The sequence below is a fragment of the Ochotona curzoniae genome, unplaced genomic scaffold, assembly GCF_017591425.1.
Source record: "Ochotona curzoniae isolate NIBS_2020 unplaced genomic scaffold, NIBS_Ocur_1.0 scaffold_4701, whole genome shotgun sequence".
NCBI classification, from domain to species: Eukaryota; Metazoa; Chordata; class Mammalia; order Lagomorpha; family Ochotonidae; genus Ochotona; species Ochotona curzoniae.
The window spans coordinates 50,040,697-50,063,184 of NW_024467122.1; the positions used below are offsets into that span (position 1 = coordinate 50,040,697).

The following is a 22,488-nucleotide window of genomic DNA, read 5'->3' on the forward strand; positions in this document are numbered from 1 at the left end:
AGGCTGCAGGGCCCTTTCCTCAGCCAGCTGTGCTCCCATACTCTCCACCTGCAGGGCCCACCCTGGAAGCTGCCCGCTCACCTGGGCTTCAATGCCTGTCCCCAGAGCAGCTGCTGCTGCTGCTGCTGTTCCATCTTGGGGAGGGGCAAAGTGAGCCAGGTTATAGGCCAGGCAGTGCCTGTGCTCCTTCAACAACACCTTCCCTGCCCTGTCAGGGAGGCCATCACTTTAATGCTTATCACCTGGTGTGGCCCCTGGGGACACCCCTCAGACACATGACACCCCTAGCTAGGGGTGACGGAGCTGCAGCTGGTAAATTTCTCGAAGGGCCCATTCCGGCAGGCCCTGGGGGAGTAGACTTGCAGGCTGAAACAAGGGGCCGTCCCTGCCCAATGCGCTCAGGGTCACACCTCTGCGGTCTCCTGCAGGTGGGTGAACCGCTCCTCCTGCACCGCCAGCAGCTTCTCCAAGTCCCCGTGTCTGTGGAGTAGCTGTTCTACCTCGGATGTGGAGTGCTGGGGAGAAGTAAGACCCAGCTCCTGGAAGTGCCCAAGACTCCCCTCTTCCCCCCAACACAGCATGGGCCACAGCCACCATACGCACCCCACAGTCGGGCTCCTGTAGGAGGCATTCCCAGGAGGCCAGCCATGTCTCGGCCTGCTCCAGCTCCTGGCGCTGCTGCTGCAGAGCGCAGCTCTCCTGGCAGCGCCGCCTGCACAGGGTCCAGGCCTCCTGGAGCTCGCGGAGCTGACTGTCCAGCTCCTGCAGCCTCTCAGTCACCTGGCAGGGAGGAGCTGCTGCAGGTGAGGACGCGGTCAAAGCTCCCACCCGAGGCAGGGCTGCAGAGGCAAGACTGTGACCCCTCCCCTCGACCTCTCTCCACACCTCTGCCCAGCTCTCTTGTCCTGGTTTTACTAACAACCAGAGGTGCAGAGGCCTTGGGTGGGTGGGCAGGCAGGCGCACCTGTGCTTGCACTTCTGGGGTTATCAAAGGACTGTGGGCCAGCAGCCATTGCCCGTCCTGCCACAAGGCCTGGGCATAAAAGCCATGCTCCTCGATTTCCTGTCCCAGTTCCTCGTGCCGCCTGGTGAGCTGCTCTGCCTCAGCCATATCCCGGGTCAGCTCCTCCAACAAGGACACCAGCACCTTCCGCTCTTGCACCCACGTCCTGCGGGGCAGGAGAGAGCTGCCATGGTCAGAGCTTGCAGGATAGCAAGGGAGCTACCCTGTCCCCTCCACCCTCCTACCCCCAGGGCAAATCCTGGCCTGGGGCCAAGGCAGAATGCCACTTACAGCAATTCCTGACAGTGCCCAAGGAAGGTGTGGCCCTGGGCAGCCTGTGCCAGCTGCTGGCCCTGCTCCTGGCCCATTGCCTTCAGGGTGGCCCAGGCCTCCTGCAGTGCAGCCAGCTCTTTGAACAGGCCCTCCTGAGCTGCAGGATGGTGCTGGCACAGGCGCTGGGCCTCCATCTGCATATGGGCCATGGCCTTCTCCATAGCTGCCAGCTCCCTCTGCAAGCGTGGGTGCAGATCTCAGGCTCCCAGCTCAGGAGCACCCAGGCTTCCTCAAGTTCCTATCACTTCTACTCTGTTCACTATGTTCCCTGACCTAGGCTACAGCTGGGTGCCCAGGGGGTGGGCTTAGGCCACAGCTGGGGATGGGGGGTTACCTGTTCCCTCTGGTGGGGAGGGGAAGCTGGAGACAGCTGAGCATCCCTGCCCTTCTTGTAGGGGCAACTGGCTTCCTGGGCAGGTCTGTGGGTGGGTGAGGGCCCTTACCTCCAGACGCCCATGCTGTCGCCGCAGCATCTGTACACAAGTCGGGTGGAGGCCATGTGATGCTCCCTGGGCCAGGGCAGTTTGCTCCTGCATCCTGCCCCGCAGCTCGGCTGCTGATTGCTCAAAGGTGCGAAGCTCCCGGGCTGCGGCCAGACTCTGGGAAGGCACAGGGGGAGGATAGGAGTGTTGGGACTGAATTATGTTCCCTGCCTCCACCTGGGCACACAGTTCCCAGGCCATGAACAAAGGACCAGGGGAACCCCTGGGTGCAGTCTGTGCTGGCACCCAGCCATGGCCTGCACAGGGCAGGCCATCCCATGCAGCCTTCAGTGTGCACCTAGCACCAGGGCCCTGGCTGGGGTGGATGGGGTCCAGCTGGGCCAGGAAAGGAGGAAACTAGGCTGTGGGGCCCAGGAAGCTGCTGTGACAGGAGCCAGGGGCCAGGCTTGGAGCTGAGGCTGGGGGAGAAGCCAGAGGACAGTCACCCAGAGTACAGGAGCAGGTGCCAGGGATGGGTTCAGGCCACAGTTGGGGATATATGGAGTACCATCACCTGTTGTGGGGACAGGAAGCTGGAAACAGTTGGGCTGGAGATGTGGAAAGGGGCAACAGCATGCTGAGGGCCCCTTGGAGTTTCTGTCCTGTCCCCCTGCTTGGCTACATGAGCTGTGTTTGGAGGTTCCCTTCCACCCCCAGATCGTCCCAGGCTGAAGCTCCAGGAGAGCCCTACCTCTTGGCGGACTTTTATGGCCTCATGCAGCCTCTCCCAAACAGCTTGGACACGGCTCTTGTGGGCTTGGATGTGGAGAGAGCAGCGGGGAGCTGCCTGCTCCAGGCTGACTGCGTGTTCCCTCAGGGCCTGTACCCGGGCCTGGCCCACGCTCTGCACTTCCTTGCTGAAGGCATCAAACTTCTCCTGCAGCACCTGCAGGTGGGAGTGGGGAGGATCACTCTGCTTCCTGCTTCCGGGCGCTCCTAAGAGGCTTGGTGGGATCTGGCACAGGGCCCTCCCGCAGCCCCAGCAGGGAAGATGTGGGGGTCCAGCAAGGTACATCACTCCAGCTCTCTTCTGCACACACCCCAGCTTTCATTTGGCACACACAGACTTTGCGGGCCTGCTCAGCCTCCACCTACTCCTCCCAACTAGCTGCCTCAGGGACTTGCCTCGATAGCCTCCAGGTCCTGCCCAAGCTCCTGGGACTGTGCGCTGGCCAGCTGGGTGCTGAGCCACGTGTCCAGGAGCAGGGCCTCTTGCTCCAGCAGATGCAGTTGCAGCTGCTCCTGCAGGCTTCGGGCCCTGCTCTCTGCCCTCTGCCACAGCTGTGTGTGGGCCTCCCTCACTGCCTGCAGCCGGGCTAGGACCTGGGGACTGGGACAGGAAACACAGCTTGGGCCAGGGCCTCCCCACCCCACTGAGGGGAACCCCAGCTGCCCTCTGCACCTCTCCCCTCACCTTTCTGGGCCCTGCCTGCCCTCCAGGAGTGCGGCGGTCTGCTGCAGCCGCTCCATGTGAACCCCAAAGCTCTGCAGGTCTCTCTGGGTGGCCTGCAGCTGCCGCAACAGTGCCCGCGTAGCCTCGGCACTCTGGCCTAGGTCCTCACTGTCCAGGAAACGGTCCCGCTTGGCCAGCCAGGATCCTGCCTCTAGGAGCTGGGGTGATAACAGCAGAGATCAGCCTCCCCACACAAGTCAGTGGGAGACAACGGCCTCCAGTGCTCCTGGCTGAGGTTGTGAGGCCTGGAGTCAGAGCTCGGGCTACTGGCCCGGTGGCCTTGGGAGGCACACGTGGGCTGGACACCTCCCTACCTAGGGGTTGCTGCAGCTGGGCCTGAGCGGAAGGTTCACCAGAGGCCTCAAATGATCCCTCTCTGCCTCCAGGAAAAACAAAGATGCCCCAGTCTTTGTTCCTCAGTGGCAATTCTGCTTGGTTTGCTTAACAAGCCCACATTTCAGCAAGCGCACCTCGCAGTGAGTTCCTCCCCTTTTGTTATTCCTCATGGTCTTGCTTCCTGGGCTGGCACCATGGCTCAACTGGCTAATCTTCCATCTGCAAGTGCTGGCATTTTATATGGGCACTGGTTCATGTTCCAGCTGCCTCAGTTCCCATCCACTTCCCTGCTTGTGGCCTTGGAAAGCAGCTGAGGACGGCCCAAAGACTTGGGACCATGCACCCATGTGGGAGATCCAGAAGAAGCTCCTGGCTCCTGGCTCAGCTCTCCTCTCTGTAAAAATACATTCCCTGCTGGAAGGTGCCCGACAGCAGGGAGAAGGTTCCAGTTGACACCGACAGTGCACTGGGGCAGAAGAGACAGAGAAGCAATCACTCCAAGGCCTCCTGGCTAGAGGAGTGAGGTCTTAGGGGCCTGGAGATCCAAGATGTAGAGCCGAGCTCCTCCAGGGGTCTGGCTCTGGGGAGCTTCACACAAAGAGTGAAGCCTTCTGTTCCTCCAGCACCCTCTCACCTTCATCAGAAACTCCTGGGCCTCCTGAGCCTGGCGTAGCAGCAGACGCCTCTGTGCCACCTCCGCCCGCAGGTGGTCCATGGCCGTCTCCAGCTCCTGCACCCGGGCAGCCACCTCGCTGGTGGCAAAGTGCCCAGCCTGCAACAGCTTATGCCCAGTGTCCAGCACCACCCGGGTCAGAGTCTCATGGCTGCTCAGCTCATTCTCCAAGCTCTGTGATGGAGGAGGAAGGGGACAGCAACTGGTAGTTGCTACAGGAACCTACCCTCACCTCAAGACACCCCCAAGACTTACTCGCCAGGGAGTCAGCCCTCAGAGGAGAATCCAGGGCAACCCCCAGGCTGAGGAGCCTCAGAACTTCTGAGTATGCCCCCCGCACCTGCTGCTGCTCCTGCAGCTGCTGCACAGCTTGCAGGCTCTCGCCGCAGTCCTGGGCCATGGCCAGGGGCAGCTTCTCCCTCACCCAGTCCATTTCCTCCTCCACATCCCTGAAGAACTGTGCGAGACAACTCTGGGCTTCCAGGGCTGCCCTGCGCTCCTGCAGGGGCACCCTTAGGCTCTCAAACCTGTAAGGGAGTGAGTGACCTGAGAGACAAGAAGGGGCACTGGGCCTCATCCCCAGGGAAAGCAGGGAAAGGCAGGTACCTCTGCAGCAGCTGCTGCGCCTGCTCCTCCAAGTCTGGGCCAAAGCACCGGCCTTCCCGCATGAAGGCTTGGATCTGGCCCAGCAGGGCCTGTGCCCGCCTGGCCCGCCTATCCACCGCTGCCTCTAGCTCCCCCTGCGCCCCCAGGAGCTCGTCCACTGCAGGCAGGTCCTGCCCTACTACGGGGCCTCTCAGCTCGGCCTCTACAGGCTCCAGCCAGCTGCCCAGCTCTTCCACACTGCGCTGGAGACTCAAGGCCTGTTGGAAAACATGTGGTGGGCAGCCAGGGAGCAGGCCCAGAGCCCTGGCCGGCAGCTCCAGGGTCCACACAGACTCACCTCACAGGCAGCTCGGAGCCTGATCACCTTCCTCTTACAGTTGGCCTGCACCTCATGCCACAGCTGTCCCAGTTCCTGCAGCCGCTCCTGGACCATGTCCGGGGCTGGGAGGACCGTCTGCAGCAGCCTCTGCCCTAGCTGCAGTCACAACATGGTGCACACGCCATGGGCACATGTGCTGGCTCTGAGCACCAGCCCCAAGGTGGCAGGGCCCATGTGCTGGCTACGGGACCTCTCTGGACTGTTTTTTCTTCATCCACACCACGCTGATCAGGAGGTTGTTTTGTTTACATGATGCAGTTTACACAGCACTTAGCAGGCCCCTTGCATCGAAGGGGCTGGGCAGGGGTCAGGACTACCTTTTTTCCCCCTTAAGATTTATTTATTTGAAACGCAGATTTACAGAGAGAAGGAGACAAGAGATATTGATCTTCTATCTGCTGGTTCACTCCCCAAATGGCCCCAGTGGCCAGAGTTGGCTAGCTCTCAAATCAGCAGGCAGGAGCTTCTTTCAGGTCTCTCATGTGGGTGAGACCTTGGGTTATCTTTTGCTGCTTTCCCAGGACACAAACAAGGAGTTGGACCAGATATGGAACAGCTGGGACTCATTGAACCAGTGACCATGCATTGCCAACACCACAAACAGGCTTAGCCCACTGTGCCATGTGGCACAGGCCCCTGCCAGGGCTTCTTTGTGAGTGGGAAAGGGAGCATTAAAACACACTGCTTTGATTGTTGGCTGGGTGCTCTGATGACGTCAGAATATGACCTTCAAGGCCAAAGCACCTGACTCAGTGGTTAAGATACTTCCCTTAAGATAGCCACATCCTGTGTCCCAGTGCTGCGTTAGAAACCTAGCTTTGCTTGTGATTGCAGCTTCCTCCAGTGCCCACCCTGGGTGCAGCAGGTAATGGCCCAAGTGCTTGGATCTGTCAGCTCCTGGCTGCTGGCTTCAACCTAGCCTGGCCCCAGCTGACGCAGGCATTTGGGGAGTGAACCAGCAGAGGAAAAATCTGTTTGTATGCATTTCAAATCACGTTAATAAAGTTTTAAAATAACTGAAAAGGCCCTGTTTGGGGAGTGGAAGCAACTGTTTCTCCCTGCTTGATCACGATTAGCACAGCAGTGAATATACTAGGAAGCTGTCATCGAGTACTCAGGGCTGACCTAGCTGCCCCTTGACCCCTGTCCCCCCGACCCCCTGACCCCGGGCCTCACCGCCTGCAGTGCCTCGTGGTCCTGTGCACTGGCGTCCAGCTCTGCCTGCAGCTCCTGCTGCTGTCGTACCTGCGCCTGCAGCTCGCTGGGGGCCCACCTGCCTTCTCCCAGGGCCTCTGTGTTTTTCTCCCTCAGCCACACAACCACCTGGGCACACAGGGAGTGCCAGCTGGGCCCTGCTACCAGGGCTATGCCCTCCCTTTCCCCTCCTAGGGATCCCCAAGGAAGGCGTGGCCTTTAGCCCCACCCCTCACTGTAGCCAGCTAGGGAAGGCACCTCGTAGGAGTCCTGCAGGAATGCCTGTAGCTGCCCGAGCTCCTCCAGCTGATGGCGGCGGGCACCTGCTCTTTCCAAGAGTGCCTTCTTCCTGCCGGAGGAAACTCATGTGGGCCCAAAGTCCAGGTGGCCACAGGGATGCGTGTGTGTGCCCTTCCAGCCTAGGATGCCTTCCCATTCATCCTCACATCCTGAGTCTGGGGCTTCCTCTGACACAGAGGCATGCTGCACCCTTCTCCCCTGTGCGGTCGTCTGCTACAGGGCTGAATGAGGGTGGAGGCTCCTAGGGAAAGCCTCAGCCCCCAGAACTCAGGATGTGACCATTTGGGGAGTTGCGGTGTTTACAGAGGTCCTGACTCAATCGGACTGTGGTCCTTGTGGGGTGGGGAGGGGGCGTTGGCACCAGGCACAGAAGACACAGAGATGACATGCTACCAGCAAGCCCCAAGAAACCAGTGACACCCCAATGTGGGCTGTGACCTTCCCAGAATCGCAGCAAGCAAACCCCTACTGTCTGTTCCCATTCCCGGCCTGTGCTATTGGTCACAGCAGCTTGAGCAGACCACGCTCTGCCACGAGAATGGCTAATGCACAGACAGTGACACCAGAGCAAAAACTAGTGGCAGTACTTCATAAGGGCCTGGGCACCCCAACCCCCCATCCTGCACATGTCTCATGATGCCTGAGGGCAGGGCAAGTACAGGACACAAAGAGGCCAGACTGCCTCTAGGCACCAGCACAGGAATCAGGACATGGGCAGGCACTCCGGAAGAGTGGCCCCTAGCAACCTGGGATCTGGCTTTGGTCCTAAAGACTGAGCAACTGTAAGGTGAAACCATGCCGGTGCAAGGCTTTGGGGGCTACCCAGGCTGTGCCTGTCAAGGCGTCATGCAGCTGACCTTGACTTAGTGAGCCTAAAAGACCTGCCAGTCTGCACATGAGGGCTGGGCCTGCATTCCTGGCCACAATCCCAAGGCCCGTGCTGTCAGCCCCTCTCACCATGCAAGACGGAGCCACCAGGACATCAGCCTCAGGGCCCAGCAGGAGAGGAGGCAGAAGAATTTGGGATTGTGTGGCCCTCACAAGCCCTCAGGGCCTGGCACTAGCCAGTTCACCAGATGCCTTCCCAAAGGGAACATCCTTGATCCCAAGGGAGTGTCCACTCCCCTTCCTCCCAGTGGGTGAAGTGGTTTGCCAGTGACCCTGGCATCTGATCTCAGCCTTGCAAAAGGCTGCTGAGCATGGGAAAGGACAGCAAGGGGAGGCTTGGGTGCCTGATGCTTACACGCCACCCTAGTGTGGTCCCCGCCATCCTGGCTTGCCACAAGTACCTCTGGAGCACAGCCCGACACCTGCCCAGGGCAGTCTGGGCCTCAGGGTGTCCACGCTGGAGCAGGACTTGGGCTGCAGCCTCCAGGGTGCCAATCCTCTCTGCTTGCGCCTCCAGGGCCTGTTCCAGCATCTTGTGCTTCCACAGGAGGTTCTCCGTGTGGTTAAGGGGGTCCTGGCAGGGTCAGGGAGGTCACCGTTGTCCATGGGGCCACCCCTCCTGGTCCATGCTCTCCTCCCTGGAACCATCCTACCATACCCCACTCCACAAAGTCACTGCCCTGTCCAGATGCCCCTTGACCCCCAGGGCTGCTTCGGACCTGGGACAGTGAGTCTCACCTAGGAGACAGAGGGGGACAGGAGTGGAAAGGGGTGAGGATCTGGATTACCCACCCAGCCCTCCCCCTTGCACTTCCACCAGCTCCTGGTGACTTCCCCAGGTCTCCTGTGGGAGATCAGGACAGTAGTGGGATGTGAGGAGGGTAGTGGGACAGAGCCAAGAGCCAGACAGGGCCGAAAAACCTTTAGGATTGACAGGGCAGTGACAGTTGTGCTGGGGGGAGGGGGAGGAGCACTTTGTGAGCTCCCCACCCCTGACCTCAGCTGGCCACAGCACTGCCCGGCACCTACCTCCAGACCCTCGTCGGTCAGGCAGGCCTCCTTGCTGCAGAGCCAACGTTCCACCTGCTCCACTGAGCTCAGAAATGCCTGGTGAGAAAGTACAAGGCTGGAGCAAGTGGGCAGAGGGGCCAGGCCCTGCAAGCGGAGGGACCCTGGCTTCACAGAATTAATCCCTGGCAGGCCAGGCTGCTGTGGGCAGGGAGCCAGGCTTTGGCTTGGGGCCATGGCTAAGTTGGACAGCCACACACCTGTAGCTCCAGGGCCTGCTGTAGCTGCTGCTGCCGCTCCTGCCAGGCCCCTTCCAGGCTATGCAGCTCCTGCTCCAAGGCAGCCAGGGCATGGTGAATGCCAGGGGTAGACTGATGCCCAGTGGCAAGCAGCTGCTGCCCGGTGGCCCGAGCCAGGTGGATGCTGTCTGCCCGTGAGTCCAGCTCAGCCTAGAATAGGGTTGGGTGCAGCCCAAAGGCAAGGAGGTGCAAGACAGTGAGGGGTGCATGGGAGAGGAAAAAGGACCCAGCAGCAGATGGGGCAACACGGGGCAGGGCTGTAATGAAGGGGGGCAGTGGGAGGCAATGGGGGGAGGAAGGCTTGAGGTGGGTGATGGAGCAAAGGGGGGAAGACAGTAGGGGAAAGGGGACAATGAGGGGGTAATAAGGACAATAGCAGTGGGGGAATCCCAGGATCTCCCTCCCTGCTTACCTTGCGTGCCCAATGCTCTCTCACCATGCGCTGGGCTTCAGTGCGGCTGCAGGGGTTGCTCAGTGCAGCCATCTCCTCCCGCAGCTTCTGGGCCCAGACCACCAGGTCCTGCAGTACTGCCTGGAGCCCCTGGGCTTGCTGCAGGATGTCCAGCGCCTCCCTCCTGCCCACAGGGCTTAGCAGCTAGACCTGGGGTCCCAGCCCCTCATCCCTCCCTTCCCACAACATGCCCTCTGGGAACCAATGGAGGTGACAACACTGAATCTTAGTGGAAAATAGCAGACCCAGGGGAAGCCCGGAGACATGATACTGGTGCTGCACAGGCCTGCAGGGAGGAGTGAGCACCACAAGCACCTACCGCTTCCGGGCAGAGTTCTGGAGCTGCTGCCAGCTCTCCATCATCACTTGCTGCTTGTGACTGAGGCTGCCGGCTGCCCACGAGCTGCTCCGGCAGAGGCAGTCCACTTTGTGCTCCAGAGTCTGTAGGGCAGCAGGGTGAGAGCCCCTGGCTTTGTGGCTCTCATGACAACCCCCACCGTGTGCATCAGCCAGGTCCCCACAGAGGCAGCCTCCACGCCCAGCTGCACACCTCCACCTGTGTCTGCACCAGGCCCACTTCCCGCTCCAGCATTGCGAGCCTCCACTGCAGCCTCTGCGTGTGATCCAGGCCTTGCCCGTTCTCATCTAGGGTCTGGACTAGGGCCCTCTGTGGGGAGAAAGGCCTTAGCTTCAGCTTGCTCACTGCAGTCATGCTGGACTGTCCCAGCAGCTGGTCCATCCTGTGGCTTCTGGGGCCTGGAGTGGCCACTTGTGTGGGGGGCAGGAGGGGGTGAAGGTCGACTGTGACCTGGAGATTCTCCTGAGATGAGAGCTTTGTTTCTGTAGTGCTGTCTCCTTGTCCTTCTCATGTCAGCCTTTTTGGGGAAGCTGAAGGCTAGGAGGGAGCTGGCAGGTGCAGAGGAGAGCCACTGCAGGACGTGCCAGGGCAGGCTCGCAGGCTACTCGCACTCTCCCACTGCCTCACTCTACCAGCAATTGGTTCAGAATCCTGTGACTGGTGATGCCCTCCTGGGGTGGCCTGTTGTGTGTCTTGGGCTTGCTCAGGAGCTGGAGCAAGCGGCATGGGATGCTCTGGTCTCTGGATCCCAGCAGGTCTGGGGAGAAAGGGCCTCAGAGCCTAAAATGGGGCTTCCATGTTCCCATTCTGTGTGTAGCCCAAGGACACAGAACCCATTGGATACCCTGGCACACGCTTAGTGGGGCCAGCCACCAGGTGTCCAGTGGAAGAAGGGTAGCTAAGGGGCAGGGTGCGTGCTTCGTTCCCTGCGTTCGCTCCCCAGTGCACACCAGATCCTGCTCTCCACCACTCACCTTCTCCCCGATCCGCTCGATGATGACGTCCAGCTCATCAGACAAGGTGTGTACCTCCAGGGCCAACTCGAGCTGCTGCTGGTACCTGAGCAGGTTGCCATGGAAACTCGTCCACCTGGCAAGGGGTGATACAAAGTCAGCTGGGGAAGGATGAGGCCCTGCTCCTCTCCCCACCTGCTGGCATGGGACTGGCCTGCTGTGGAGCTGGCTCTGCCGTTGGCACACAGTCCTGACTTCCTCGGGGTCCTGGCTCCTGAACCTCAGCGACAAGGCATGGATGCTCCTGATGTGGGCATCCTCCACTGTGTCCTATGGGGAGAACAGGCAAGGACACATGGCTCCTGCCCTCTCAGGGTCCCTCTCCTGGCTCTGCAGTTGGCACTCCGGGGCCCGTCTGTGGGCTCTGAGGTACAGCTGTGTGGGGCATTGGAGGCAGCTACTGCCTCTCCTATGGCCCGAGTGTGAGCAGGTTCAGCTGGAGCCCGCAGCCCTGGGTTATGCTAAGGGTCAGGAAGTGCTCTCAGGTAAGGAAGTTGGGGCTTGGGCATGGCTTGTGAACAGAGGCTCTCTCAGTGGGAATGCTGCTTCTGGGATTGAGCCATTTTAGCCAGAGGACTTGCCTGGCTGGGGCTTAGGCCTGAGCAGAGTTTATAGGCAAGTGCCCAGGGAGGACAACAGAGCTGGCTTACACTGCCCACACGACCCCAGAGCAGCGCACACTGGGAGGCACGGATGGAGGTTCTGTTCCTCCTGGAGATGCCAGCACGAGCCAGAGGCAGTGGGGGCTGAGTGTGGCAGAGCTGGGACTGAAGCCCAGCTCAGTGAGGTCTAGGGCCTACCCACAGAGCCCCTGGCATGGTGCCTGTGATGGCACCATTCACACCAGCTACCATGGGATGGAGACTACAGCCTTTCCAGAAATGCCTCTACTTGTACCAGGAGGGGAAGGTCAGCCTTGTAGACTCTAACATCTGTTTAGGAGAGCACTTGCCCAGTTTCTTCCCTCCATCCTACCTAACTGAGACAGAGCTTTGAGGGAGTGTGGCAGGGCAGGGGGTGGGAGGTCAGTGGAGGCGCTGAAGGCAGACAGGGTACTGTCTCATTAGAAGTATACTGTCTCACTAAAAAGTTCTGTAATTACAGATGCACAGAAAATGCCACAATCAGCCCAGAATGGCTGGCGTCGCTCCTCATCAGGTGAAGACACCCCCTGCAATGCTGGCATCCCATTTGGATGCCAGCTCATGTCCCTGGCTGATCTACTTCTGTTCAAGTTCCCTGCTAATGTGTCTGGAAAAGCAGAAGATGACCCAAGAGTATGAGCCTGCCACGCATGTGGGAGACCCGGAGGAAGCTCCTGGCTTCAGCCTAGTCCAACCCTGGCCTTTGCAGCCACTTGGAAAGGGAGCCAATAATGGAAGATCTCTCCATGTTCCTCTATCTGTAACCTCTGCCTTTTGAATAAATAAATCTTAAAAAAAAAAAAAAAAAACAGGGCCCAACACGATAGCCTCATGGCTAGTCTCCGCCTTGCACATGCCAGGATCCCATATGGTCACCAGTTCTAATCCTGGTGACCCTGCTTCCCATCCAACTCCCTGCTTGCAGCCGGGAAAGCAGTCGAGGACAGCCCAGAGCCTTGGGACCCTGCACTCATGTGGGAGACCTGGAAGAGGTTCCCAGCTCCTGGCTTTGTATTGGCTCAGCTCCAGCCATTGCGGTCGCTTGAAGAGTAAATCATTGAATGGAAGATCTTCCTCTGTCTCTCCTCTTCTCTGTATATCTGACTTTCCAATGAAAATAAATAAATCTTAAACAAATAAACAAGCAAAAATAGAACAGCTTGAGAGGTGCCACGTTCCTGGCTCAGCACCTGGAATGGTGACGGCTCACATGGCATGACTACAGCCTTGAACTAGGAGGCGACATGGAAAATCTGTGCACTGTGAACACTCTCCAGAGCTCCTAGGGTCTGCTGCATGCATCTGGGTAGGGGTGGGTCCTGTCTCCCACGTAGGCCTTATTCTCATCTCAACCATGAGGAAGCCTGGGTTCGGTAACTCAAAGAGCCTCCCTATATGCACACGGTCAGCTTGGAGGCCACACCTGAGCCCCATGAGCCGTGTGTGTGCGTGTGTGTGTGTGTGTCTGTCTGTCTGGGCAGGGCCCCCTTACCCCAGCCGAGGCACCGAGGAGCCGGAGGAGCTGGCGGCGGAGCTGCAGACAGTGGTCACGGTCCTGGCCCAGGTCCCCAGTATTCACCATCGCCTCCTGCAGGGGCAGAGGCCAGGGAGGGTGGTCCCCTGAGCATCAACCTCAGGCACCCCGGCTCCCACAGCTGGGCAGTAGTAGGAGCAGTGTGTGTGTCGGGAGGTTTTGGAATTTACTGCTGGGCCCTGCCCGGAACCCCACTTCCCTCCCCTGCCTCAAGCCCCTCTCCTGGCCCCTCCAGACTCTACTCAGCCTAGCTGGGCCTACCTTTCCCTGGATCCAGGCCTCTGCCAGGTCTGCCCTCTGCAGGAACTCCAGGAAGCTCGTTTTGTCCTCCAGGATCTGACCCCGGAGGGCCACCGCCTGCCTCAGTTTCTCCCAGTGCTCCTCTAGTGCTTGCAGCTGCTGAGAGATCTCTTCTGCCCAGGGGTGGCTCTGTGCCAGCAGGTCCTGGCCCTCCTGAGGACAGAGGGGACCATGGGAACATTTACATACCGCTTGCCCAAGACCTTGCCCTTTCCTTTATCATCTGGCGGTCCCTCCGGAGCAGGCGAGGGGCTGAGGGGTTGCTGTTACCTTGGTGACAGAGCTCAGCAGCTCCTTGTGGGCCTGGACCTCGGTCTGGGAGGCCTGGTGTCTCTGCAGGTGCCTCAGTTGGTCTCTCAGGCCCCCAGGGGGAACAGGCTCCATCAGCTGTAGGGCCCGCTGCTGGATCCAGTCCTTGGCCTGTCAAGGACCCGGGGCATGAAGCCTATAGTCTCCACAGCCTTGCCTCCCACTGGACATGGTTCTAGGGCTTCATGGAGGAGCTGGGGTCCTCTTGCTCCAGGGCCCTGGGCCTCCACGCAGGCTTCCCTGCGTCCCATGGTCAGCATACAGGTGGGGCCAATGCATATCAGGACTCAGAATTAAAGTGCTGGGCTGCAGGTGGGCCTGGGGAGAGCTGCTGCCCTGTGCAAGCTGGCTTCTCTGGTATGGTACAGGTGGGGGCAGGCAGGGAGGGGCTCTGACCTGGGTGGCGGCCTCTGTGAAGCGAGCATACAGCAACGAGGTGTGCAGGGCCTGGCTACGACTCTCTGCCATGTCCTGCACTCGAGCCCGCCACACCAGCACTGTGCCAAGCCAGTGCTGCACCCTGCTGCCCCCACCGAGTCGGCTCAGCTGCTCCTGGAGTGCCGCTTCCTGCAAGGTTTGGGAAAACCTGCTCTTCCCCAACCCTGCAGACTACTACAGGTGCAGGCACTCTACTCCACCCTGGGGCACACAGTCCTTCCCTGCAGAGACCTGAAGTGTTTCCCTCAGTCCCAAAAGACAAATGCTGGTGTGCTCACCCAGCTTCAACCAGAACTATGCTGTTCCTTGGCAGCCAGATGAGGCAGATGGAGCCAGCTGCCCACTATGCTTCTGCAGTATGGCCCACTGCCGGGCCCTCTTCCTGAGCCGTATCGGTAGACTCTAGGTCTACCCCAGGCACCTACATGCCCTGACCCTTCAATTCCCCACCCAGCCCAGGACTCCCCTACCCCTTACCTTCATGTCCTGGGCAGTCAGCAGCTTCTGGAAGACCTCATGCTTGCGGATCAGTCGCTCTACTTCTTCCACGGAGCTCCCCAGCGCACTGGTCCTCAGAGAAGCCTGGATCCATCCAAGGCACAGTCAGAGGCCATGGAGGACTCCAGCCCCGCCAGTGCCTGTGTCCACAGTGGTCTGTGCTGGCCACTGAGGCCTGGGCAAAGCAAGGGCCCACCGATGGGGTAGGGACTTCCTAGGGCAGGAGCCCTGACATGAGAGCTGAGCAGGATACTTAGTGGGAAGCTGTGGGGAGCATAGGAACTGGGCTGGGGGCTTGCAGCTCCCCCAACCTCTGCATAAAGAAGAGCGGATACCCTGCCCCCCGCCTGGGATGGGGATGTTGGTGATGACCCTGGGAGTTTCGGTGCTGCAGGCCAGCTGGGAGGCCCTGGGTAGGACCACAGGACACAGCAGAGACCCAGCATGAAGGGGCTGAATAGGTAGAAGGCCAAGCAGGAGAGGAATGGAAGGCAGCTGTGTGTGGGTGCGGACAGGAGTGGGAGCACGTGCCTCCTGGGCTACGAGCACTTCCTCCAGGCGCCCACAGGCTCTGATGAAGAACTGCTCCACCTGCGTGGCCTGTAGCCACTCCTGCTTGCACGACCAGGCCTGGAACACCTGGTCCCGCTCCTTCTGCAGGACATGCAGCCCTTCCTGGACCTGCAGGCGGGCATAGGGGGAGCAGGGGCTGGAAAGGGCAGAGAGGAAGAGGCTCCAAAACGAGGCAGGGCAGGGCACCATCAGGTGGCCAGGGAGGCAAGGCCAGCTCAGGGCAAGTCTGGGCACATCAGGGAAGGGGCTCACCTCGTTGGCAGGCATCCCAGCAGTCAGCAGGGCCTGTTGACCCAGCCGGATGGCCTCTTGCCGTTGTTCTTCCCGGGTCTGCAGCTCTGCCCAGAGTTGCTGGTGGACAGTGAGCTGCAGGGGGCTGCTGCTGGGCTCCTGGGTGCTCTCCTCCATCCGCAGTTCCTGCTGCACACGGGCTGCCCAGGAGGTGTAGTCCTGAACCTGATGTGGGAGATAGGCCCATTAGAGCAGGGAAGGGCTCAGGGATGGAACCCCAGCCCTTCAGCTTCACTCACACATCATGTAACCTTGTCCTGGGTCGAGGGGCAAGCAGGGCCCTTGGTTCTCCAATTTCTTTGTTCTTTTAAACCTGATTTTCCCAGGTTTGGCCCATCTGTCCCAGCCCCTCCAATTCCCCACAGGGCCCATGTCAGCAGCAGCAGTGAACTTAGCCAAGCTGAGGGGGCAGGAGAGACTCACTGGTTCTTCAAGGGCCGAGGCTGCCCTGACCTCAGGAAGCCTGTCCTGTCCTTGCTTTTCACTGCTCTCCCTGTCCCCACTCATGTATCAGCACTTACTGGTGGCCTGATATGAATTGGTGCACAGTCACACAGTGTCCACATTGGCATTGTGCAGAGGGATGAGGTGACTGGCACCAGGTTTGGGAAAACACCTTACTCCAGGCCATTATGCTAAAGAGTGACAGGAAAGGTCCTTAACCTCAAGCCTTTTGGGACTAACATAGTTTGGGCCTCCTGGTTTACCAGACATGAGGATATGGGGATTGTCCACGGCCAGGACCTGATGTCCCTGCCTGATGCTCATCCGCCCAAGGCAGGTGGTCTTCAGGAAGGCAATGATTGCATCTTCCAGTTTCAAGACCCCCCCCCACACACACTTTGTTCCACTCACAGCTCCTAGCAGATGTCACACAGATGTCGAGGACATCTGGGGTCTCCAGTTGGGGTTTTTTCTGGGCTGTTCCTATTGCCCAGCCCTGCCTAGGACCCCATGTGACTGCCTTGTTGCTCACCTGGACTGGCAACCCAAACCCAGGCAGTCACTGGCATGCTGTTTGCCCAGCCTCCTACCAGCCAGACTGACCACCAGCTGGGCACCTGCTCTAGCTCTCTGTGGCCCTGCTTGATTCTCCCTGTGGGGCCTCACAGCTGCGCATGCACACACACACCCCAGCTAGGGAAGGTGCTCTCACCGCCGTGTGGAAATGGGCCAGGATGCATGCACGCTCCAGCTGAGCCCTGCGCTGCTCCACGCACAGCCGCAAGACCTCCCTGGCCTGAGTCACAGCTTGCTGCCCCTGTTGCACGGCCTGAGCCCGAGGCCCTGGACACAGCCTCTGTACCTTATTTGAGGTCTCCAGCAGCTCCTGCAGCTGGGTCGGGGAGGAGATGAAGGGGTGAGGGGCAGGGTTGGGGGATCGGGAGGAAGGCTCACTCCCACTATAGAGACTGCAAGGCCAGCTCCCCCAGCCGCCAACTCCCACACTTGGGGACTTGTCCTGATGGCTCCAACCGGGAGCCCAGGGCCAGTGGGAAATTCAGGCCCAGTTCAGGGGTCTGAGTGGGGGTCCGCCAGGGGGCGTACTTGCTGCTCAGTTGCAGCCAGCTCACACTCTAGCCACTCATGCCTCCTTAGCTGCACCTCTACCCCATGCAGGTCCTGGACCACATCACTGGACAGGCTGGTGGCTCGCTCCTGAGGAGAGGGAACCCAGGGCTCAGGTGTGGACAGCAGTCCATGGAACTCAGCAGATCCCTTCCTCCGCCTGGGTGCTCACCTGGATTTGGGCAAGGGCTCCCAGCAGGTCTCTGTGCACTTGGAAGGCGGTGTTAGCATCTTGGAACAGGCGGCCCCGGGCCTGGGTCAGCTCCTGCAGCTCTGACCAGGAAGCCCTAACACCAGCACATGGAGGGCCAAGGGTTGGGCAGGCCATCTCAACTCAGGGTTGCACACAGGCCCCAAGTTCCACATGACCCTCCTCATCAGCAGCCTTTGGTGACCTTAGCCCTGCCCACAGCCCTCCCTGTAGGTTTCCTCTTGCTGTCACAGTGCTGGTCCCTCCACTCTGTGACAGCCAGGTGACAGAAGCCTCAACGGAGGAGGCCACAGCTTTCCTCATTTGTGCACCAAAACTCCTACTGAGCTGCTAAGCCCCCCCACCAGGCTGTGCCCTACTATGTCATTACAGACAAAATCTTGACTTTGCCCCAAGGTCCATGGAAGCAAGGTGGGCAACAGGGAAGGGGGCAAGGGCTGTGTCCAGTGTGGGAGCAAGGGAAGCTCCCAGGAGGCTGTGTCCCTGCCTGAGCAGCCTCTGCTCCAAGTTCCTCCTTTTTTAAGTCCCAGAAGAGGAACTATGGGCAGTATTGGAAAAGTACCCTGGGGACTTGGTGTGGGCAGGGCTCTGTGTCCACTCTGAGCAGGGCCATGAGGTGTTCCAGCTGCTACACTGTGTCTGCCTGCCTAACTTCCTCCCCCAGAAGCCGTCCTCTGGTCTGGCCACACTCACTGCAGATCCTGCTGCATCTGCCAGGCCCTGGGCACAGAGCTGGACCCATGCTGCAGCAGACTCTGGGCTTGCTGCTGGCAGGTGGCCATGCGCCGGCCAGCCATCTCCACCTGGTGCTGAAAGGCCGCAAACTTGGTGTAGAGGTGCTGCTAGGAAGAGTAGACTGGGTGAATGGTGCAGCCCCCAACTGTGGAGCAAGACACTCCAGGGGCCCACTGGGCCACACTGGGGAAGAGGGTGGTTGGGTATCCATAGAGCCTGCCCCTCTATGTGGGAGGGCACCCTCTACTGCCCCTCTATATGGGAGGCCCTACTGGGGCTCATGACTCCATGGCCACCTGCTCCACATAGCACATTCCTACCCTGGCCTCTTCTCACCAGGACCTGCTCCTCGTCCTCCGTCTCTCCAGGGCTTGTCTCTGCCAGGGCTGCCTGCTTCTGGGCGGCCAGCCAGCTGTGCAGGTCCTCAGCCTCCTGCATGTACTCTGCCAGCCTCAGGCCCTCCTCTAGCTCCCGGCCCCTGCAGTAAACCCAGAAGTTAGTTCACCAAACCCCCACAGGACAGCTGGGTCATCATAGGGGCTGCCTGAAGGGTGAGGGCATTGAGGTCTTTGCCCAGATGTCAGGAAGGTTCAAGGGAAGAGGAGGGCTGGGAGCTGGGGCCACCCCAAGGGATCCGTTCATAGAGGTGGGCCACACTTGGCAGCGCCAGCCCTTTCCTGGCCCTGCCTCATGGAACTGGCCAGGGCCATGGCTTCCTCCCTACTCAGGCCTGGGCTATGGCAACAGCTGTGGCCAAGCCCTGGGGCCTGCAGCATCCCTCACCGTGTGGCTGCCATCTCCTGCAGAGCCTGCAGCTGTTCCCGCAGCCGCTCCCGCAGCCCATGTAGCTGCTCCGGGGCTGCAGGGCCAGCAAGGGTCTGGGCCCTCTGGTCCAGTTCCTCCAGGGAGCGCCAGTGAAGAGAGAGGGTCTGCTGCAGCACCTGTCAGCACAGGGTCCTGTTAGGCTTGACCAGTGGGCTCCTTCACCCAGCATTCTCCAGTCTACCACCCCCAAGTCTTCATCTCCATTGTCCACTCACTCATCAGGTCACAATCCATCCATCTGCCTGACTCATCCACCTACCCGTGCACCCACCCATCCATGCATTCACTCATTATCTCATCCTCCACCATGACCTAAGTCCACACCAGGACTGGTACCTCGTTCTTCTTGATCAGCCTGGAGGTTGCAGCCTTGTCTGTACTGCAGTGCTCATTGTTCACCAGTGCCCGCTGCTCTTCCACCCATGCTTCCAGCCCTGACACGTCCCGGAAGTACTGCCACCAAAGAATGGGGCCGACTCACCCACAGGAAGCCATCTCCCACAGGAGCCCTCCCCTACAGAGACATCCTGTTGCTGCTCCCCACACTGGAGGCCTGTGGACCCTGTACTGCTGCCTTCTGCCTGCCCACCTGCTGGACAGCCTCAGCCTGCTGCAGCCTCTGGGCCTGTGCCACACATGCCTGCTGCAGTTCTGCCCAGCTGCCTTCCAGTTTGTGGCACTGCTCTGTGGCACGCTGGGCTTGGGGGTGCCCTGAGGCTGCCAGGCTCTGTCCGGAATCCAGCACCCACTGCACCTGTGCCTGGTGAGCTTCCAGCTCAGCTTGCAGCACCTGCAGAGAACAATGGGACAATTGCCCTGCCTGTCCCCTGGGGAGGAGGTCCCTGAACCATAGCAGAACTCTAGTAGCAGCTCCAGACCCCAACCTTAGCAAGACCCTCCAAGCCAAGAACACCTATTACAGAGGTTTGGAAACCAGGGCACCCAGAGGAGGGGTTAGAGGCCAGCACACCCAGAGACCAATGGCAGAGGACTTCCAGGATCTGGGAACAGGGCAGGTGTCAGAGATTCTGGGAGAGGAAGGGGCCACCACCTTGTGCCTGTGGCGAAGGCTCTGGACACTGGCCCAGCACTCAACAGGGCCGGAGCTGGGCATGTGCTCTGCCACCCACAAAAGCTCCAGGTTGCTCAGGTGGCAGAACCGGCACAGCTCCACCGAGGTCTGCAGATGCAGGCGCCGGGTGGCCAGGTGTCCCTGCAGGGACTCGAACCTGGGTGGGAGGAGAAGAGAAGTGGGGACCAGGAAGAACAGGGCCTGAGGGCCTGTGAGGCACATAGGGAGCCTTGGTTGGTGAGAGGGAGGCAGCTGCTGGCCCAACCCCTCCTCCCCTAGGACGCAGAGGGTACCAGGCCCTGCCTCAGGATCCCTGGGTGCCTTCTTGCTGGTCCCTGGCTTGCCCAGGAGGCACACATGGCAGGGTAAGAGAGAACAAAACTAGAACCCCACCTCTGCAGGCACCTCTGGATCTCATGCAGGACAGACTGGGAAGTGCCCAGGCCCAGAGCCTGGGAGCATAGGGCAGCCACTGTGCCAGCCAATGCTTGGCCCTCGGCTTTTAGCTGTTGGAGCTGTTTCTGCAGCTGCCGCTGTCTGGAGCCCTGGTCTTGCTCTGTCTCTGCTTCCTGCTGGGCCCCCTCTAGCTGCACCATCTTCTCCTTGACCTCCTGGGGAGGGAGAGAGGGGGCTACATTAAGCTCTCCTTGTCCTGGACCTGTAAGACCACAGAGTAGCAGCAGGTTTACTCACCACTGCCAAACCCAAGCTGCACACCCAGACATTCTCAGATCCCCTCCTGTGAGGGGTCATGCTGACCATAGGCAAAGCACACAGGAGCCAGCCTAGGTTGGCCAACTGGTGAGCAGGGCTGTGCCTGATTTATGGCAGGCCAGGCAGGTCTCCAAAGGCTCCAGGAGGCTCTAGTAGCAGCATAGCCTCCGACTCTTGCCTGCTACTCTCCATCCTGCCCGCTCCCACCCTGTTGTGATTTGGCCTCTGTCTCCCTCCTGGGCCCAGTCCCCTCCCCAGGGCACCTGCAGCAGCCCCAGGAGCTGGTCCTGCCAGTGTGCCTGCCGGAGCTGGTTGCCACACTCTGCCACCTTGCAGTTCAGTTCTTTCCACTGGCTGTTCAGGCCCCAGAGCTCAGCCTGTATGTCTTCCTGAGCCTGCAGCCTGCTGTCCAACAGCTCTGTTCCAACCTGCAACACAAACGAGACCCCAGGGTCTGGCCAGGCTGTGAGGAGCATAAGTGGCCTCGACAGGCTGGCTCCAGAGACAGAGATGAGCAGCAACTCCAAGCTGGTTGTTGGCACCAACCCTGGGGGCAGCAGCAGGTGCACTTTTTGACGCCTGGAAGTAAGCATCTGGAGCTGGTCCCGGGGGTAGAGGGGCAGGCATGCTGCAGCATTCTGAGGAGCCTTGAAGCCGGGGCTGAGGAGGTAGCTGGGGTCCCTGACACGTGAGAACTGGAGTTGATTCTCCCCTCAGTTACTGTTCCATAGCAATATCTGGCACCGTGAGGGTTGGCAATGTGAAGATGAGGCCACCTCCCCTCCCCTCCACCCACCTGCTGCAGGTGCTCCACGTGCTGGCGGGTGACTTGCAGCTCACTCTCAGCCATGGCGAGCCGTCTGAGTTTCTGTAGGATGTTGTGGGAACCTGAGCAGGGCCCCTCTGCCACCAGCAGCTCCTTCTCTTGTATCCACAGCACCAGCCCCTCCACATCCTGCTTCCATTCCTGCCCGAACATAGCAGACAGTGGGTCTTCTGACCCTAGGGATCAGGTCTGGGGGGAGGACCTGCCTCCAGGGAGAGGAGTTGCTACAGGGACACCCTCCCCTGCCAACTATGAGAAAGAGGAGCTGGAGCTGATGGGGGGTGCACTAGGGGTGGGGTCTGAGTTCTCCTCAAGCCTGGAAGAGCACCAGGTACTCCTACCAGCTCCCTCACCCGCCCCCAAGGCGGGACCCTCACCTGGAGCTGGAGGGAAGCCAGTAGCTGCAGCCGCCTCTGCTCACTCCTCTCCTGGACCCTGGCCCACTGGGCCTGGACATTTTGCAGCTGTTCTCTGACCCTGCTTGGGAGGAGGGAAATGCAAAGGGGAAGGTGTCCCTCTGCCCCAAGGTCCAGTCCAGCCAGGGTAGCACCCCTTGCCCCTCCCCAAGCTGTTTCCTCTCTTATGGCAGCATTGATGCCAGCTGAGAAGGCCAGGGTTGCAGGGATGAACACGGGGGCCAGGTTCACCTGTGTGCAGCAGGCTGCAGGCTCTGACCCAGTTTCTTGCCACGGGCCTTCAGGGCCTCTGCCCGCAGGGCCAGGGTGTCCAGGAGCCACCCAAACTGCTGGTGCTGCTGCATGAGACTCTGAGCTGCCCTTAGGTCCTCCTGCAGGAATAGAGACCTGAGTCATGCCTGGCAGGATGGTGGTCAGCACCATCTCCCCCACCAGCCTGGCTCCCTACCCCGATGGTGTCCAGGTGCAGAAAGGCCTCATGATTGGCACAGGTGGCAGCAAAGCCATTCAGTTCTTGGCTGAACCTTTGTAGCTCCAGCCCTTCCTGCAGCCACTGCCATCTCTGCTCCCATGCAGCCTCCAGTTGCAGGCCATGTTGGCTCAGGAGTCTCAGGGTGCTGTCCACTTCCTGGGCCTCTGGAGAACCTGAAGCTGCCAGACCCTGGCCCCACACCTCCAGCCACTGCAGCCTGTCCAAGACCACAGGCAGAGGGTCAAACCCCACCAGGTTCCTCTCTTCTCCAGCTCTGATGTGAGG

General features: G+C 60.1%; 1 protein-coding gene across 1 annotated transcript in view; it reads right to left on the reverse strand.

Annotated features, from left to right (window-relative positions):
• Positions 1-22,488, reverse strand: part of LOC121148385 (spectrin beta chain, non-erythrocytic 5-like) — a 39,301-nt gene that overhangs the window by 2,654 nt on the left and 14,159 nt on the right. Inside the window, exons 17-60 of the mRNA XM_040968440.1 lie at positions 22,180-22,420; positions 21,963-22,102; positions 21,693-21,792; positions 21,286-21,456; positions 20,753-20,917; positions 20,169-20,386; positions 19,755-19,932; positions 19,293-19,493; positions 19,040-19,156; positions 18,662-18,819; positions 18,215-18,356; positions 17,837-17,982; positions 17,105-17,219; positions 16,912-17,022; positions 16,520-16,699; positions 15,325-15,528; positions 15,031-15,180; positions 14,479-14,583; positions 13,960-14,130; positions 13,525-13,674; positions 13,216-13,407; positions 12,913-13,008; positions 10,931-11,046; positions 10,738-10,852; positions 9,956-10,072; positions 9,725-9,846; positions 9,367-9,529; positions 8,916-9,104; positions 8,677-8,754; positions 8,049-8,221; positions 6,718-6,808; positions 6,442-6,588; positions 5,224-5,361; positions 4,887-5,143; positions 4,621-4,807; positions 4,242-4,454; positions 3,233-3,429; positions 2,944-3,148; positions 2,510-2,704; positions 1,780-1,935; positions 1,295-1,512; positions 977-1,169; positions 604-780; positions 411-515 (exon numbers count right to left, since the gene is read on the reverse strand). Of these exons, the coding sequence (XP_040824374.1) occupies positions 411-515; positions 604-780; positions 977-1,169; positions 1,295-1,512; positions 1,780-1,935; positions 2,510-2,704; positions 2,944-3,148; positions 3,233-3,429; positions 4,242-4,454; positions 4,621-4,807; positions 4,887-5,143; positions 5,224-5,361; positions 6,442-6,588; positions 6,718-6,808; positions 8,049-8,221; positions 8,677-8,754; positions 8,916-9,104; positions 9,367-9,529; positions 9,725-9,846; positions 9,956-10,072; positions 10,738-10,852; positions 10,931-11,046; positions 12,913-13,008; positions 13,216-13,407; positions 13,525-13,674; positions 13,960-14,130; positions 14,479-14,583; positions 15,031-15,180; positions 15,325-15,528; positions 16,520-16,699; positions 16,912-17,022; positions 17,105-17,219; positions 17,837-17,982; positions 18,215-18,356; positions 18,662-18,819; positions 19,040-19,156; positions 19,293-19,493; positions 19,755-19,932; positions 20,169-20,386; positions 20,753-20,917; positions 21,286-21,456; positions 21,693-21,792; positions 21,963-22,102; positions 22,180-22,420 (7,003 nt within the window). The remainder of the gene's footprint in view (positions 1-410; positions 516-603; positions 781-976; positions 1,170-1,294; positions 1,513-1,779; positions 1,936-2,509; positions 2,705-2,943; positions 3,149-3,232; positions 3,430-4,241; positions 4,455-4,620; positions 4,808-4,886; positions 5,144-5,223; positions 5,362-6,441; positions 6,589-6,717; positions 6,809-8,048; positions 8,222-8,676; positions 8,755-8,915; positions 9,105-9,366; positions 9,530-9,724; positions 9,847-9,955; positions 10,073-10,737; positions 10,853-10,930; positions 11,047-12,912; positions 13,009-13,215; positions 13,408-13,524; positions 13,675-13,959; positions 14,131-14,478; positions 14,584-15,030; positions 15,181-15,324; positions 15,529-16,519; positions 16,700-16,911; positions 17,023-17,104; positions 17,220-17,836; positions 17,983-18,214; positions 18,357-18,661; positions 18,820-19,039; positions 19,157-19,292; positions 19,494-19,754; positions 19,933-20,168; positions 20,387-20,752; positions 20,918-21,285; positions 21,457-21,692; positions 21,793-21,962; positions 22,103-22,179; positions 22,421-22,488) is intronic.